Source organism: Syngnathus scovelli, chromosome 16, assembly GCF_024217435.2.
Source record: "Syngnathus scovelli strain Florida chromosome 16, RoL_Ssco_1.2, whole genome shotgun sequence".
Lineage (NCBI taxonomy): Eukaryota > Metazoa > Chordata > Actinopteri > Syngnathiformes > Syngnathidae > Syngnathus > Syngnathus scovelli.
Genome location: NC_090862.1, coordinates 7,611,898 through 7,626,652, shown reverse-complemented (window position 1 = coordinate 7,626,652; position 14,755 = coordinate 7,611,898). Strand labels below are relative to the sequence as shown.

The 14,755-nt window shown below is 46.1% G+C and overlaps 2 protein-coding genes across 3 annotated transcripts; both read left to right on the top strand.

Moving 5' to 3' along the window:
* Nucleotides 1-665: 665 nt before the first annotated feature.
* On the top strand, nt 666-5,667 carry LOC137841065 (phosphoinositide-interacting protein-like). The gene is made up of 2 exons (XM_068653491.1): nt 666-869; nt 1,619-5,667. Exon 2 carries the CDS (start codon nt 1,625-1,627, stop codon nt 2,027-2,029), a length of 405 nt encoding a protein of 134 aa, XP_068509592.1. The 5' UTR covers nt 666-869; nt 1,619-1,624; the 3' UTR covers nt 2,030-5,667.
* Nucleotides 5,668-7,752: 2,085 nt separating this feature from the next.
* Nucleotides 7,753-13,127, top strand: LOC125983609 (forkhead box protein K2). Of its 2 annotated transcripts, none has more exons than XM_049744987.2 (9): nt 7,753-8,262; nt 9,222-9,416; nt 9,489-9,642; nt 9,779-9,925; nt 10,002-10,195; nt 10,311-10,513; nt 10,606-10,857; nt 10,922-11,146; nt 11,237-13,127. In XM_049744987.2, the coding sequence occupies exons 1-9, from the start codon at nt 7,967-7,969 to the stop codon at nt 11,398-11,400; spliced, it is 1,830 nt and encodes a 609-aa protein (XP_049600944.1). In that variant the 5' UTR covers nt 7,753-7,966; the 3' UTR covers nt 11,401-13,127. The 2 variants fall into 2 exon arrangements, with proteins under 2 accessions (XP_049600944.1, XP_049600945.1); XM_049744988.2 differs by having other exon boundaries at nt 7,755-8,262; nt 10,955-11,146.
* The last annotated feature ends 1,628 nt before the right edge of the window (nt 13,128-14,755 follow it).

Sequence of the window (14,755 nt, the reverse complement as noted above, 5' to 3'; positions counted from 1 at the left end):
GAAGTGCAGACTGACACTTCAGGCACGCAACAAACATTCGCAAAAGTCAAATTTTTTTAAACGTCCACTTAAAACATTCTTACGGTAATTTGTGCTGTTAGAAACGATTTTATAATTTTCAAATCACATCCGTAATGGGCTGTACTGCAATGTATTTGAATGGCAGTGCTGCCCTCTGCCGGATGCTGTATGATATCACACACGATTGGCTTTTTAGCAGCAAATTAGAAATGAGAAGCCCTTGTTTCAGTTGTGTGGGGAGGTGTCTGTGCGCGTTACTTCAACTCTTCTTACTACATAGAAAAAAAAAACAAAGATAGATAAAAAATACAGTAATAAAACAAACTATTAAAAATATGAAGTTTGAAAAATATTAATGGTGCATATATATTTGTTGTTGTTAAAACGAAAATACGATAAATATATTTATATATAGTCTGTGCATAATATAAAAGTTTAGTTGCTTTGTACTGTGTGTGTGTCAGTGTGTGACTGCAAAGTGTGTCAGCAACATAGATGGGATGATGACCCCCCCCCCCACACACACACACACACACACACACACACATATCTATATTGACAATAGCTGAAGGCTATCTGAGGATCAATAATAATCCAAATAACGTCCTTGTTGATATCATGCTGCCATTCCCACAGTTGACGCCTTAGCTGGAAGGTCCATGGACCTCCTTCAGGGATCCAAGTGCCAGAAGGGAGGAAGAGGAGGAGAAAGAGGCAGGAGGAGGGCGGGATGCTGGTGTAACGGGAAGCCTTTCACCACTTTCCGTTGCCTTCCGTCTCTCGCAAACATCATTAAGATTTTCTGATGAAGACTCGCTGAGACGCTTGACGACGACTTTTATCCAAAGGTATGACGATATTTTTCCACATGCAACGCTTATCTGGGATATGCTGCGAATGTTAAGTGAGGATGAGGAGGAGGAGGAGGATGTCATGAGAGGATGTTTGAGCTTCTTCAGTTCAGCGTCAATGTCATGGAAAAGTTTGGCTGCTTTATAATGAACATCATTTGTGATAATCAGCCTCCATTTTCCTGCATGGCGCTCATGGGCAAGTGAATCTCCAAGTCTGGTTGTGTGTGGGCTCCCTCTCGTGCAGTTACACGAAATCATTTGGGATTTCATTTCATTTCAATTGCACTTTTTTTGAACATCTGGGAAAATCTTGAATAAGCGGGAATCAACAATCCGCATAAACCAGAGGTTGCCCCTCCTCCCATAAAAATCAATAAATATGAAGTATTGGAGAAAAAACATTTGTGATTAGAGTACTAGACTGATATATGTTTTCTAGTTCAAAATGTGAGATACTGGTCAGAAACGGGTGTTTTTGGTGAAAAAAAAAACTATTGTTTATTAAGGAATGGACACATTTGAAATCTCTTTTTGGGGTGGTTTTGCCACTTATTTTGTTGTAATTTCTTGAAAGAGACTTCAAAATGCTGGAGATAGGCTGTTTTATATGGCGAACGAGATTAATTCAGTGATACATTCACCTACCACTAAGGGAGTTTACAGACCTGACTCAGAATCTCTGAGCTGTTGTCTCTAGTTTCCCGGAATTCAGAAGCCAATTTTCTGTTTTTTCATACGTGTAGGACGTGATGGCGGGAAGCCCCGAGAATATCGCCATGGGCGAGAGCACGCTGTCCCAGTCGCGCGACCAGCTGACACCGCCCAGTCGCACGGAGAGTACGGTGTTCAGCCTGTCGCGCAGCGGGTCGCTGTGGACGGCCGAGACGCCGCCGGGCCGGTGCCAGGTCTTCTGGTTCCCCATCCACTTCATGTCGACGGGCGGCGGGTTCCTAGCGTGCGGCGTCATCATCAGCGGCCTCTACTTTGCCGGCCACAGCCGCAAGGTCAGCAACATCCTGGGCCCCGCCCTGGTCTCCATCGGCCTGATGGTCTTCGTGGTGGGCGTGGTCCTCATCCCCATCACCAAGGAGAACCGGAGGCGAGCTTTGAAGAAGCCGCTCGTCTTTCACCGCCAGCCCGCCTTCAACGTGTGAACTCCACCGGGATTTCTATGCAGATTTTTGTATAGTACGTTAAACGGTCGAGTCATGTTGGACCCATTTGGACAGTTTCACTTTAGGGGTGTGCTCACTTTTGTTGCTAGACAAATGCATTTTATTTTTTGCGGGTACAGTCATATCCCGACTATTTGACATTGTAGCAGAGCGTCATTTCTTAAGTGGAAAGCCTTGATCAAATATTTACACAAATGGGAAGGATGTCCTCACTTTTGTGAGCTCGTGTTGAGGTTTGACTTTATTGGCACGGCGCGGAAAGCTGCCAGCAAGGTACTCTGGAATGTTTTCGATGGCAAAGTGCACTTGAGGGCGGGACTAATGCGATACGATCGACTGAATGAATTATTAAACGCTACTTGACATTTCCTCTCCAAATCTCTCATGAGACCCAATGAGCGCAGGACGCCAAAGCCCTACGACGCTAAATAACACCACACGCAAGTGATGCCTGCGCTTTAAATGCTGTCACAAATCACAACAAACAACAGTTCATGGTTTCACATTTATTTCACATGTTGAATCATGCCACACATGAGATCAAAGGTTAATTTGACTGGTAAATCTGTTTTTAGAAGACTGCGTGATTTGCATCAACTCAGCCTATTTGGACAAGTGAGTGTCCACTGCGGTGTTTGAATGCAAATGCAAGTGCGCCCCCCCCAGGTCGACGCGTTGACATCCGGGACACACCTTGCAGCTATTGGCCGTGTGGGCGGGGTCTCCCTTGCGGCAGGTGAGCATCCTCGCCTTCTTCCTCCGTTTGTTCTTTTCCTTAGCTTGTCGTCGCCCGTTATTAGGTTTTGCGCGGATGTTTGCTCGTCCTTGGGGATCGTCATGGACGTGAGAAGTTTGGTGGGCAAATGTTTGCCTCTGCTGTTCGCCGGCTTGGCGTTGGACGCCGCCGGCCTGACGCTGCTGCTGGTCGGCGTGTTCGCGAATGTGCGCTCGGCCGACGGCCAGTTCTACGGCGACTTCTTCATCTTCACGGGCGCGGTGATCATCTTCGCCAGTCTAGGCTTTTGGGTCATGTGGTACGCAGGCAACGTGCGTGTCCCGCCTGGCGACGCGCGCGACGGCCGCGCAAAGGGCCTGGCCGCGCGCATCGTGCGGAAGCTCTCCGAGAGGCTCAGCCGAAAGATGGCGAGCACGAAAGCGGGTGCGATTGCGAGGACGGCTGGTAACGGGCGCGTGCATAACGACGATGATTTGGCGGGAAGATCGAGGCCTCACCAGGCCAGCAGGATCACGTGGGGAAAGGCGACCGTCCACAACGGCAAACAAACCGAGCCCCAAAACGACAACAACTTTGGAAGATACCGCCAAGAAAACAACAACCAGGATGAAAATGGATACGATAACCAAGGCTTCAACCATGAAACTGACCACAACGAGGACAAATACAGCAAAGGATTTCATGAAGACTACCACAAGGAGGAAAACTACAACTCCACAGAGGAAGGATACGACACGAAAGCCTATGATGGCAAAGATGAAGCTGAACTGTGACGTGAAATGCACAGCCATGAAAACGACAACAAAGATACGCGTAGAATGAAGGATACGGCAACGAAAGAGGTTGATGTGGATGCAAACTTCGACAAGAATGAAAGTTACAACCTTGAAGGACAAAGTCGTCAACAGCAAGTTTCTGTGGCAACCGGTGACTATTAGCCAATATTTGCCATGTGAGTTTCCATCCTTGTCATGTGACAGCCGGCCGACCGGTTCGGCTTTGTTGACTCAACAGCCACCAGGATCCTCACACAGGAACACACACTAATATGACGTGATTGACAATTTCTCACAAAATGACTGGACATCTAGACTAACACACATACACACTTTGTTTTTTAAGTGACGACGTATGGCGGGTGTGTTACGGAAAATTATGCGACATGCGTTCCTTTGCTATTTTGCTTATTATATTACTTATGAAACATTTCTTAGCATAAATAAGTTAGAAATACAGTAAGCCCGCCTACATCATGGATTTCAAGTTTGCAGTCCCCAAAATTTCACTTTTTATTCATCAATATTGATTTGCACTTACTCATATTGCGTCCAATTGCGTTATCGACCACTAGATGGTGATATACTCCTGTGAATTGTGAAGAAGAAGAGTGAAAACAGGAAGGTTTTCAAGCTCAGCCTTATTCCTGCTGATTATGGAACGTAAACTCATCAATTGTGCTTTTAAAGTGAAGGAAGTACAGTCATTTAATCATTGGCATGTTATTTATTAATAATTTAAGATAATAATTTGATAGTTTGCGAAAGATGACATTTGTTTAGAGGGATTGCTACGCTCATATTGTTTTAAAAGTGTGTTTGAAGGCCTTCAAAGGAAATGCAAGTGCTGTCATTGCTATGGGTGGCCTGGGAACTAAACCCTGTGTCGGATAGAAAATATTTATAAACCTTGTTATGTTGACTGACTGTTGATTGACGGCACGATTGTCACGTCATTCAAAAGCGGAATGAATTCAGGAAGCTGCCAAACAAGTCGGCCCAGCTCAGGAATGAAGAGGCACTTCTTTATGAACTGGCCCTTCCACTCCAGGACTGTTCAGAACTTATGCGAAGTGAGCTCCCAGGGTCAAAAGCAGCCTGCTCAGAATCATCTTGACTCGCCGTCGTCTCGGCTCTGCGTCTCGGTGGGGCCATGGTGCCCAACAAATGCACGTCCTTCTTCCTGGCTGTGGCCGTGTTGCTGGATGTGGTGGGCTTCCTGCTGTTCCTGGTGGGCATCTTTGCCTCACTGAGGTACTGGGACTTCTTTGTGTTTTCGGGACCCTTGCTGATCTTCTTGAGCATCTTCCTGTGGATCTTCTGGTACATGGGCGGCCTGCTGGTGCCTGAGGAGGAGCTCGACCTGCTAAAAAATAACGGGGACCTGCCCTAAGCCATCCAGACCAGGGGACGAGATCAGGATGTCATTGTATCGCTTTGTCCGTCAGCGGGGGAGCTGGAAGTTGCATCGTGTGAGGATGTCATAAAAAAAGAGTGAAAGGAAGGACCTGAGGAAAACATCTAGAAGGTTCCAAAAAGTGGATTGGAGGAAATTTTTCAATGTGACTCCCGTTGACGTTGATCACACTCATGAGATGGAGCTTTTCTCGATATCTTCGGTGATATTGTTGACGTTGAGTGGGAAGGATAAAGGGAGCAGACATCCGCAATGCATTTGGTCTAGAATTTTCCTTTGCCCAATTTTGAGGCCAACTCAAGCCCTCAGACATTTTTTATTAGATTTAATGACTAACAACAACAAAAAGCTATCAGCACTCCAAGCAAACTTCACATAGATTGTATAAAGAAGTGAAATGTGCAAAATGTTGCAAATGATTAAAAAAATACAATTGAAAAAAAGAATGGAAAGCTTGTAAGCTATTGCTAAGGTTAGTTTCGCAAACCTTTCTGATGTTTGGTGGGACTTGGTGAGCTCTCCAAATCCTGACGTCATGTGCGTCATCGTTGCTATGTAATTTTTTTAACAGAATAATTCCATTAAGGAAAAAAATTTGAGCAGACTTGATTTGGTTTAGTGGACCTCAAAATGGAAACGCTTGAGGAAGTCATGTGTTATTATTTACATAAAGCGGCTTTGCAGTTTTTTTCCTCCCTTGTTTGTGTCTTCAAAACTTGTCAAACCAGAGTCGCAGGCTTTTACAGAACGAACATCCACCCTCCCCGAAAAAAGGAAACACACCACTTTACCAAAGTGCTGAAATGACCCACCCCCTTTCATAGCAATATTGCTACTTCCTTGTCATCCATGTGGCTTCACAACTGGTCTGAACATTTGGCGGCACGTTTTTAAAAAAAAAAACTGCCTGAACCAGAAGGTGTTGCTTTTTGTTTTTTACTTGATGCAGAAGTCAAACTTAACACGTGATGTGTATCATCTGTGGTCAAGATGCGAAACACGTGTTGACATAGAGACACTGTTTTTCAGTGAAAACAACACACCTCAGCAGACACGTGAGGCAACCGGATGTCTCTCGGACATAGCGAGGAGGAGACGAATGTTATTAATGGGCTCCATTTGGGGAGGAAGCGGCCGAGTAATGGATCTCTCGCTCTGATCAAACTATTGCTCACTTGTCGTCCCAGAGGGACTCCAATGCACCCCGCCCTCCTCTGTTGTTTGTAGGTAAAAATGTTTGCTGTGGTGCTGATCATCATCATCTTCGTCCCGTTTCATTTAGATGATAATGATGACAGACGTGTGGTTTGTGAGAGCTTAGTGACGTGCATAAGCGCTAATGCTAAATGGGCTGTCACCAGAAGGCCAGCAAAAAAAAGAAACAAAACAAAAACAGATGAGACACAAGCTAGTCTTACAGAGATGAGGTCATTGTCCGCTTTTAAGGCGACGCCATTAGCAGGTGAAAGGTTGCTGATGTTTTACAGCCTTTACAAGAACTGATAAAATATGAAATAAGGAAATATGTCTTCGTAACGTAGTTAAGATTTGATGTCATTCAATTACATGCTGCTATAGACCAATTTTAAAAAAAAAAAGTGGCGACACCAGCAGCAGGTGAAAGGTCACAGATGTTTTACAGCCTACAAGAACTGATAGTGTGAAATAAGGAAATATGTCTTCGTAACGTGCTTAAGATTTGATGTTATTAAGTTAGATGCTGCTATAGACCAATTTTTAAAAAAATGTAAATATCAGAACAAATATATTACTTCTTTCTCTAACGTATATACTTTGTAATTATTCTGATATGACTGGCATCTGTTTTAAAAAACATGTAATAAATACTTGGAAGCCTAACTAACTAACTAACTAACTAATAGTCATTTCTTTATTTGAATGAAATTAATTTTCAAAATAGCTAATTAAAATTAAGTAGAAATGTTACTAATCGATTCATCGTTTTTGATTCACGCAAAAATTGTGTAGTACAACAAATTTCACTGAACCTACTCATTAATCAGATTGATGCTCCGTTACCAAAAATTGGTTAAAGCGGCCCCATGACGTCACCCCAAATAACATGAAAATGTGTGGCGCCCTCTAGTGACTCATGAAGGCTACCAGCCAACTCCCAGTCTGACAGCACATATCTCCGGTCTGACAGACACACAGCCAGCATTTCATCGTTAATTATTACTATTATTATATTATATATATTATAATTATTATTATAATTATTACTATTCCCCCTTTCCCCCAGTATATTTTTCATCCAACATTCTCAAATTCAAGTTCGCGTTAAATTATAACTTTTTTAAAAACAATATTCTAGATTTAAAGTCAAGTTTCACCTTTTAATTAATCTTTTTAAACATTTTCAACATCATAAATCAAAAGAAATCGATTTGTATTGCACTTTTTGTTTGTTTAATGACACTGTAGTCACATCAATTACAGAAAGCTGAAACATCTACTTCGAGTAATTCGCTGTTTGTTCTTTGTCCCTTACCCCCACTACTGGTTTGACAGATGCTGGTGGGTTTGTGTTTCAATGTTTTGTGTTTTGTTTTTGGAACGTTTTGGCGTTGTTTTGTGTCGCCATTCGTCTGTGCCGCTTCACGTCCTCCCATATGTGCAGACAGTGCCCCCCAACCGATCTTGAACGTGTCCTAGGATTACTCCTCGCGTCCAATTGGTCGAGTTCTCGGCGCTGCATCAATGTCCTCGCACCCAATTGGCCGAGGGCGCCGTCAGTCTACTGTCATTCACGCCCCCTCCCTGGCGTTAGGTAGCACGTCTCGACGGCTTTAGCCTTTCTCTCGGCGGTGGGTCGGAGCCGCTGTCCCCGGCCTCGCATGTTCCCCTCCAAATTCTGCTTTTAAATTCGATGCCCCGTTGGTAGGCCGGCTCGCTTTCGGCCTCCACTGCGTAGCCCCCTCCCACTCGTGTTTATTTCATTTTGCCGCCCGCCCATCGCGTTGATCATGGCTGCGGTGAGCGGCTCGTCCGGGCCGGTTGCGCGGCTCGAGGGCCGCGAGTTCGAGTATCTGATGAAGAAGCGCTCGGTGAGCATCGGGCGCAACTCGTCGCAGGGTTCCGTGGACGTCAGCATGGGTCACTCGAGCTTCATCTCGCGGCGGCACCTGGAGATCTTCACCGCCAGTGATGACGGCGGAGGTGGAGGGGGCGACTTCTATCTGCGCTGCCTGGGCAAAAACGGGGTGTTCGTGGACGGGGTGTTCCTTCGCCGGGGCGCCGCTCCGCTGCCGCTGCCGCCGATGTAAGTAGTGCTAATCCCTCGCCTCTAGCATCATGTGGATGCTACGCTAGTTAGCCACGCAAAATAAAGCAACATGTTTTGCGGTGTTAGGGTTTGCCTTTTTTGGAGGAGGGGGGGCAGCACGTGTATTAGCTTGTTAGCCGCGATGTGTCTCCTTCCTCCATCGTCTTTGTTGACATTCTTGTTAGCCACGTTAGCACTTAGCTGCTGCTTCCCGGCCTAGATCGCGTGTGTGAGGCTGGCGGCCTATTGTTGCCCCACGAACGCTTATTCATCTACTAGAGATGGGGTTATTTTTTTGTCGGAAGACGTGTCGGTGTTATTGAAGCAAATGTGTTGGTTAACATTAGCTGGGTAGTGCTGTGTTTTTGTGAATGGAGGCCGTTGGACGTAAACAAACCAAACTTGTCTCCGCCCCAGTTCACGCACACACCCTTCTACAAGAACCACTGTTTAACAAGGAAACATATTTGACGTTTGCAACAGCGTTTGCCACAACTGTCTTGGCATGAGTGACATGTCTGTAAATCAGAACTATGTTTGCATGTTTGTTTTTTTTCGGGGTAGAAAAGTCTAAGCTTTTTTGACTGCTGCTTTGGGTTGGTGATATTCTCGAATCTAGATTATGATGACCTGGAAATTCCTATGAGTCATCATTCAAAACATAGCATAGCCTGAATATATACCATTTTCAATACATAGTAATTTTTTCCACTTGGTTACCCTTGTTGGAATGTTTAATGCCATAGCACAGCCAAGTGTGTTTGGCCCCAGTTGACTGTTTGTGTTAACTAGCTGGATAATAAATATTGTGCCAAGACATCACTTATGTTAATATTAACATCAGTTGAATCATGTGAATAATATTCCTCTTTTATTGTGTATCTCCAAAATATTTTTTCTAAATTTCATAGCATAATTGATCCTAAAAAAAAATGTTGGCTTTGTCATCTGCTCAGGTGCACGTTCAGGTTCCCCAGCACCAACATCAAGATCACCTTCACGGCACTGTCCAGCGGCAGGAAGACGAGGCGCGAAGCCTCCGAGTCGCCCGTCAAGCCGGCGCAGCCGCACTTTGCGCCGCTCACCATTAACATTCCCGACAACCTCGCCCACCTCATGAGTCCGCTGCCCTCGCCCACTGGAACCATCAGGTAAGCGCCGCTTTGAAATGTCTCACCTGACCTTGGTGTGAGACTGACTGTGACGTGTGTTATTCTTGTCAGCGCGGCAAACTCATGCCCGTCCAGCCCCCGGGGGGCCGGCTCGTCGGGTTACCGCATGGGGGGCCGCATGGTGAGTTCGGCCGAATTGCAGCTGATCAACGACAACTCTCAGCCCGAGAACGACAAGGACGCGTCGGGCGAGGACAGTCCTAAGGTGAGAGTCCTGCAGAACGCCTACGAGGCACAACTTTATGTTGTTTAAAGGCTGAAGTAGTAAGATCAGTTTGAAATGATGTTAAAGTTGTAGTTGTTGTAACACTTTGCTGAAGTCGAGGCATGTGTTTGGTCAGGACGACTCCAAGCCGCCCTACTCGTACGCCCAGCTGATTGTTCAGGCCATCACGCTGGCGCAGGACAAGCAGCTGACGCTCAACGGGATCTACAACCACATCACCAAGAACTACCCCTACTACAGAACCGCAGACAAGGGCTGGCAGGTGCGTTTAATTGACGGCGCCGCTCGAGCAATGCCCCCGCTCACGTCCTGGCTGACTTCTTTCTTCACTGCCGCAGAACTCCATCCGCCACAACCTGTCGCTGAACCGTTACTTCATCAAGGTGGCGCGCTCGCAGGAGGAGCCCGGCAAAGGTTCCTTCTGGAGGATAGACCCGTCCTCCGAAGGCAAGCTGGTCGATCAGGCCTTCAGGAAACGACGGCCCCGCGGCGTCCCCTGCTTCAGGATCCCGCATGGGCCCCTCTCCTCCAGGTAAGCCTGCCAACGGACTTGGGTACCACCGCAGCAGAACACGGTTCTTAAGAAAATTTTAAAGAATCTGTTTTTGTCTCGGTTAAGTGGATTGATTACCTGTTTGTTCCGTCAGGAGCGCCCCGGCCTCTCCCAACCACTCAGGGGTGCTGTCGGCTCACTCCAGCGGCATGCAGACCCCCGACAGCTTGTCCCGAGAGGGCTCCCCGGTCCCCATGGAGGTGGACTCCTCCTCCGTAGCCAACGCTGCCCCCACCGCGGTGGTCCAACCCAAGCTGGCTGTCATCCAAGAAGCTCGCTTTGCACAGAACACTCCGGGTTGGTTTCGGGGTCATCTTCCACTTGTGGCTCTCACTTTCTTTCATGTATGTGATAATTAATTGACTGTCAACATATTGAACTGATCGCAGGCTCTCCAGTCGGCAACCAGCCGGTGCTCATCGCTCTGCAGGGTCAGCTACCTCAAAGCTTGAAGCCGGTCGCTTACACCATGGCGTCTCCGGTCAGCACCAGCTCCTCCCAGCCGGTTCCAACGGTCCAGACAGTCCACGTGCTGCAGCAGATCCCTGCCGGCGCCACCGCTGTCATCGCGCAGCCGGCCGCTGTCATCGGCAAGAACGAACTGCAGCTACAGGAGAATGGAGAGCGTGCTGACAGCAAAGGTGGGTGAAAAAAAAAAACGTGTCAAATCTGGACTGCAAAGGACTGACAAAAACCAATTAACAGCCACTGACCTTCAAAATGTGGGTGTGGTCGCAGTGAAAGTGGAGGCAGTGCCCAGCGTGACAGCCACGGGCGCAGTGGGCCGCATCATCCAGACTTCAGTGGCGTCCGGGCCCCTGCAGACTGTCGCCATCCTTGGTCAGCACCAGTTGCCCATCAAGACCATCACGCAGAACGGAAACCACAGCGTCACCGCCGCCATACAGAGCAACGCTCACAACACCTCCAGTACGTCCCCAAGCCTTCCCCCACTGCCCAACATAAACGGCGCTCGGTTCTGCTGAACAGATCTAACTCGAGGCCGGTTTTGTTGTTTAGGTCCGTCCGTGGCCAGCCCGCTTCACCTGCTCGCTGACCATGCCTCTGCCTCGGCGTCGCTGCCCACCATCAAGCGGCAGAACGGCGACCCGCAGGTGCCGCCGGACGCCAAACGGGCCAAAACGGAGGACGAGGCAAGGCCGGCCGACAACGGTAACAACTAAGCTCCTTAACGGAACACCCCCACACCCCCACCTGGCACCGCAAAGCGAACCCCCCACACCACCGCACCACCACCAAGATCCTTTTTTTTTTTTTTTTTCCCCCCCCATGTCTCTAGACCCCCAAACGGGCGGAACATTTCTGGTAGAGTTTCGGAACATTTCCCGGAAATTTCTGAAAAATTCCAGGTACATTTCTGGAAGTCTTCTTGGTACATTTTTTTAACAACATCTGGCAACTACCTGGAAAATTTTCAGTAAATTTCTGGAAATTCTTTGGTTAATTTCAGGTATGTTTTCGATAAATTTCTGGGAAGTTTTCAGTGCATAGCTGGAAAGTATTTTTGGGGTTTTTGTGTAGTTAATTACTGGAAGGTTTTGGGGAAATTTCCATGGGAAATTCATCTGCGAAGTTTTGGAAATATTCCGAATTGTAAAGTTTTCATGGGAATGAATAGCTGAGAATTGTGGATGATTTCATTGGCGATTGTATCGCATTCAAGCATAAATATGAACTTTTTTGGCAGACGTCCGTTAAAATTTGATAGCTATCTTTGCCCGCATGTGAGGGCATCACAGTACAAAGCGAGCCCTGCTGCTACAAATTTGAAAATGCACACGTAATTTAACAAACAGCGTGGCACCAAAACACTACTTTCATATTTGTTTGGAAAAAAAAATCGGCAAATAACTTCTGGGTTCTCAACAGCTGTTTTGATCATGAATGCGACCAGCCCATTTCTAAGGACTTCCACTTATGCCTTTCCGTGACACTTCCAGTCAATCTGTTATTGATGACGCAACAGGAAAAGCTCATTGGCTACTTCCTGTCGCCGTGGCGACACTTCAAACCGGCTGCTCTGAAACGGAAGCAGACAAATTAGCTTGGAGTGTCATCAGCAGGAAGGCATACAAGTGGACATCGTTGGAAATGTCGTTTTCTGTTAATTCCCACGGAAAGTTTAGAAAATTTCGGAAATTTTGCAAACCCGCTTGTCTCGCCTGAGGTGCCAAAAGAGTAGCGAAGAGAAAAAAAACAAAAAAAATAGAGTGGTGTCAAACGGACAGGCCAAACACGAGCGCCTTAAATCCAGCTTAGCGCCACCCCTCTGTCGCATCTACCTCAGCAGAACGGAGACCTACCCCCACCCCATAAAAAGCCCCTCCCCTCATGAACTTTTTCATCCAGACCGGCCAGGCTGCGAGGGTGGCAGCCATCTTACAAAAACAGCCACACAATCAGAGAATGGGATTCTGGAAAAGGTCACGTTTGGCAGCTAGCCGTTCAACTCGCAACTTCTTATCCCGCAACAGCGCCGCCGTGTGGAACGGAGGGCGTTTTCTTTCCTTCCTTTGATTTCATTTCCAACAAAACACGCAAGCTTGTTGAAAAACCTGGAAACCTAGCCACATTGGAGGACTTCAACAAAGACCAATCATGCATGAAAAAGAAAGAAGGAAAAAACATACCTGCACTTGATTCAATGTTTGTCATCTTCTTTTTCTTTTAATTACCCTGTCATCTCCTTTTTTCACGCTTCGTCTTACTCTCGCTGGCAGAAAAAAAAAGAAAAACAAAGGAACCCCCAAGTTTTGCGTCATAATTGAGTCAATCGCGCCCCCTCTGCGAGATTCCGATTGTCCACGTCCCAAACAAAGAAGAAGAAAAAAAACATGTTTGTTCAGCCACAGTGGAGAAATGCTTTTTTAAAATAAATTAATTTAAAGTCTTTTTTGTCACTGGTTTTTAAAAAGGAATATTCGTATCACAACCATCTGGACTCATTGGACCAATTTCTTCCAGCTGGGGACACTGGGGCCAAGCTTGGGGTGAGATTCTCACTTTTTGGGGGGGAAATTATCAGTGGTAGTATTAGTATTAATGCTACAAATAGGCCAGGTATTTCAGTAAGGTTGAAATGTGTGTGTGAAATTGTCTAATATAAATAGAAATGTAAAAGTAATATTCTCCATAATTAAATTAAATCAATTACTTGAGAAGATGAAATAAATTATTCCTAATGATTTGTTTTCTGTAATTAAATTCACCAGTTAAAGGAAAAACATGAAAAGAAATAGCCGATTTTAGGAATGTCCAAAAAATAGTGAGCAGTGGTGGCAGACTGGTTAGCACGACCATTTCACAGTTAAGCGGGTGCGGGTTCGATTCGATCTCCGGCCCTCCATGTGTGGAGTTTGCATGTTCTCCCCGTGCTCGAGTGAGTTTTCTCCGGGCACTCTGGCTTCCTCCCACATCCCAAAAACATGCTTGGTGTACAGATTGAGGGATGGATGGATGTTCATTCTACAATTCGTGGTCGATGTGATGAAACTGCAGATGATTATTTTTACAACTCTGTTTTAAATCACATGTGTCGAAAGCATTATAATCGTTCAATTTTAAATCACTTCGTGGTGCCATGTCAAGCTAAATACTAATAACGTGAGTAGATTGTTTCTGTCCCGTCATCATATGGCCACATGAGGGCGCCAAAGTCGGTTGAGCCGCACTCTTTTTTTTTTTTTTTTTTTTTTTTTTTTTGGGCGAGACGTAAACTGTGGACTCCATTACCACAAATCCTTTCGGAGTGAATCATGCCCGAGTCCCCATTCACAAATATTACCAATATTTGTGCAATGACACCTAAGCTAAATTGAAAATTTGTATCGTTTCTTTTGACAGTATCGGGCCAAATCTAACTAGTAGCGGACTGTAGGCAGCAATGTGGGCTGTTGCGAGTTCACTGCTCACGCAGTCGCCATGACAACCGGTCGTTGGCATCATTTGCATCCTTTAACAGCAGCAAGCAGACCTGTTTGTGGAGGTGGCGTCTCCTTGGCAACTGGGCTCGATGTAATATGAGGCGGGGGGGGGGGGGGGGGGGTCATTCACAAAAGACCAACCAACACATTTCCAATCTTAGAACAACATTGTATTTCTTTTGTAACCCCCACCACCCCCGTGTCAAAATTCTCCGTTGCATATAGTTTCACATGGTCTTCACATAGATGAATGTTATTAATGATCACAAACAATAACATAATGAAAAGTACATAGAGCAAATGTCCCCTTTTCATTTATAGCAGAGCTTAGTGTTAATCATCAGCCAAGAAGTGACATTATCTCACAAGACATGTTTGGTTTTTTTCTGGGACAAAATGGCCGCGAAAAGGTTGAAAGGCCAAAAGCAGGTCAAACTATTTCCGGTAATCCTCTGTATATCAATGCCGCTAAGTCGTCTCTTGACACAAATAACTGCCATGACAAAAGTGGAAGACAAGAGCATCCTGTGAACACTAAATAGCTGCATTCTATTTTCAGGAAACCGATCCCATTGCGGGTTTTCTCTCCTTGTGT

Coding starts and splice junctions, on each gene's coding strand:
- LOC137841065 (XM_068653491.1), top strand. CDS start 1,625: ATGGCGGGAAGCCCCGAGAATATCGCCATGGGCGAGAGCACGCTGTCC.
- LOC125983609 (XM_049744987.2), top strand. CDS start 7,967: ATGGCTGCGGTGAGCGGCTCGTCCGGGCCGGTTGCGCGGCTCGAGGGC. Junction 9,417..9,488: donor TCGCCCACTGGAACCATCAG/GTAAGCGCCGCT, acceptor TATTCTTGTCAG/CGCGGCAAACTCATGCCCGT. Junction 10,196..10,310: donor CATGGGCCCCTCTCCTCCAG/GTAAGCCTGCCA, acceptor TTGTTCCGTCAG/GAGCGCCCCGGCCTCTCCCA.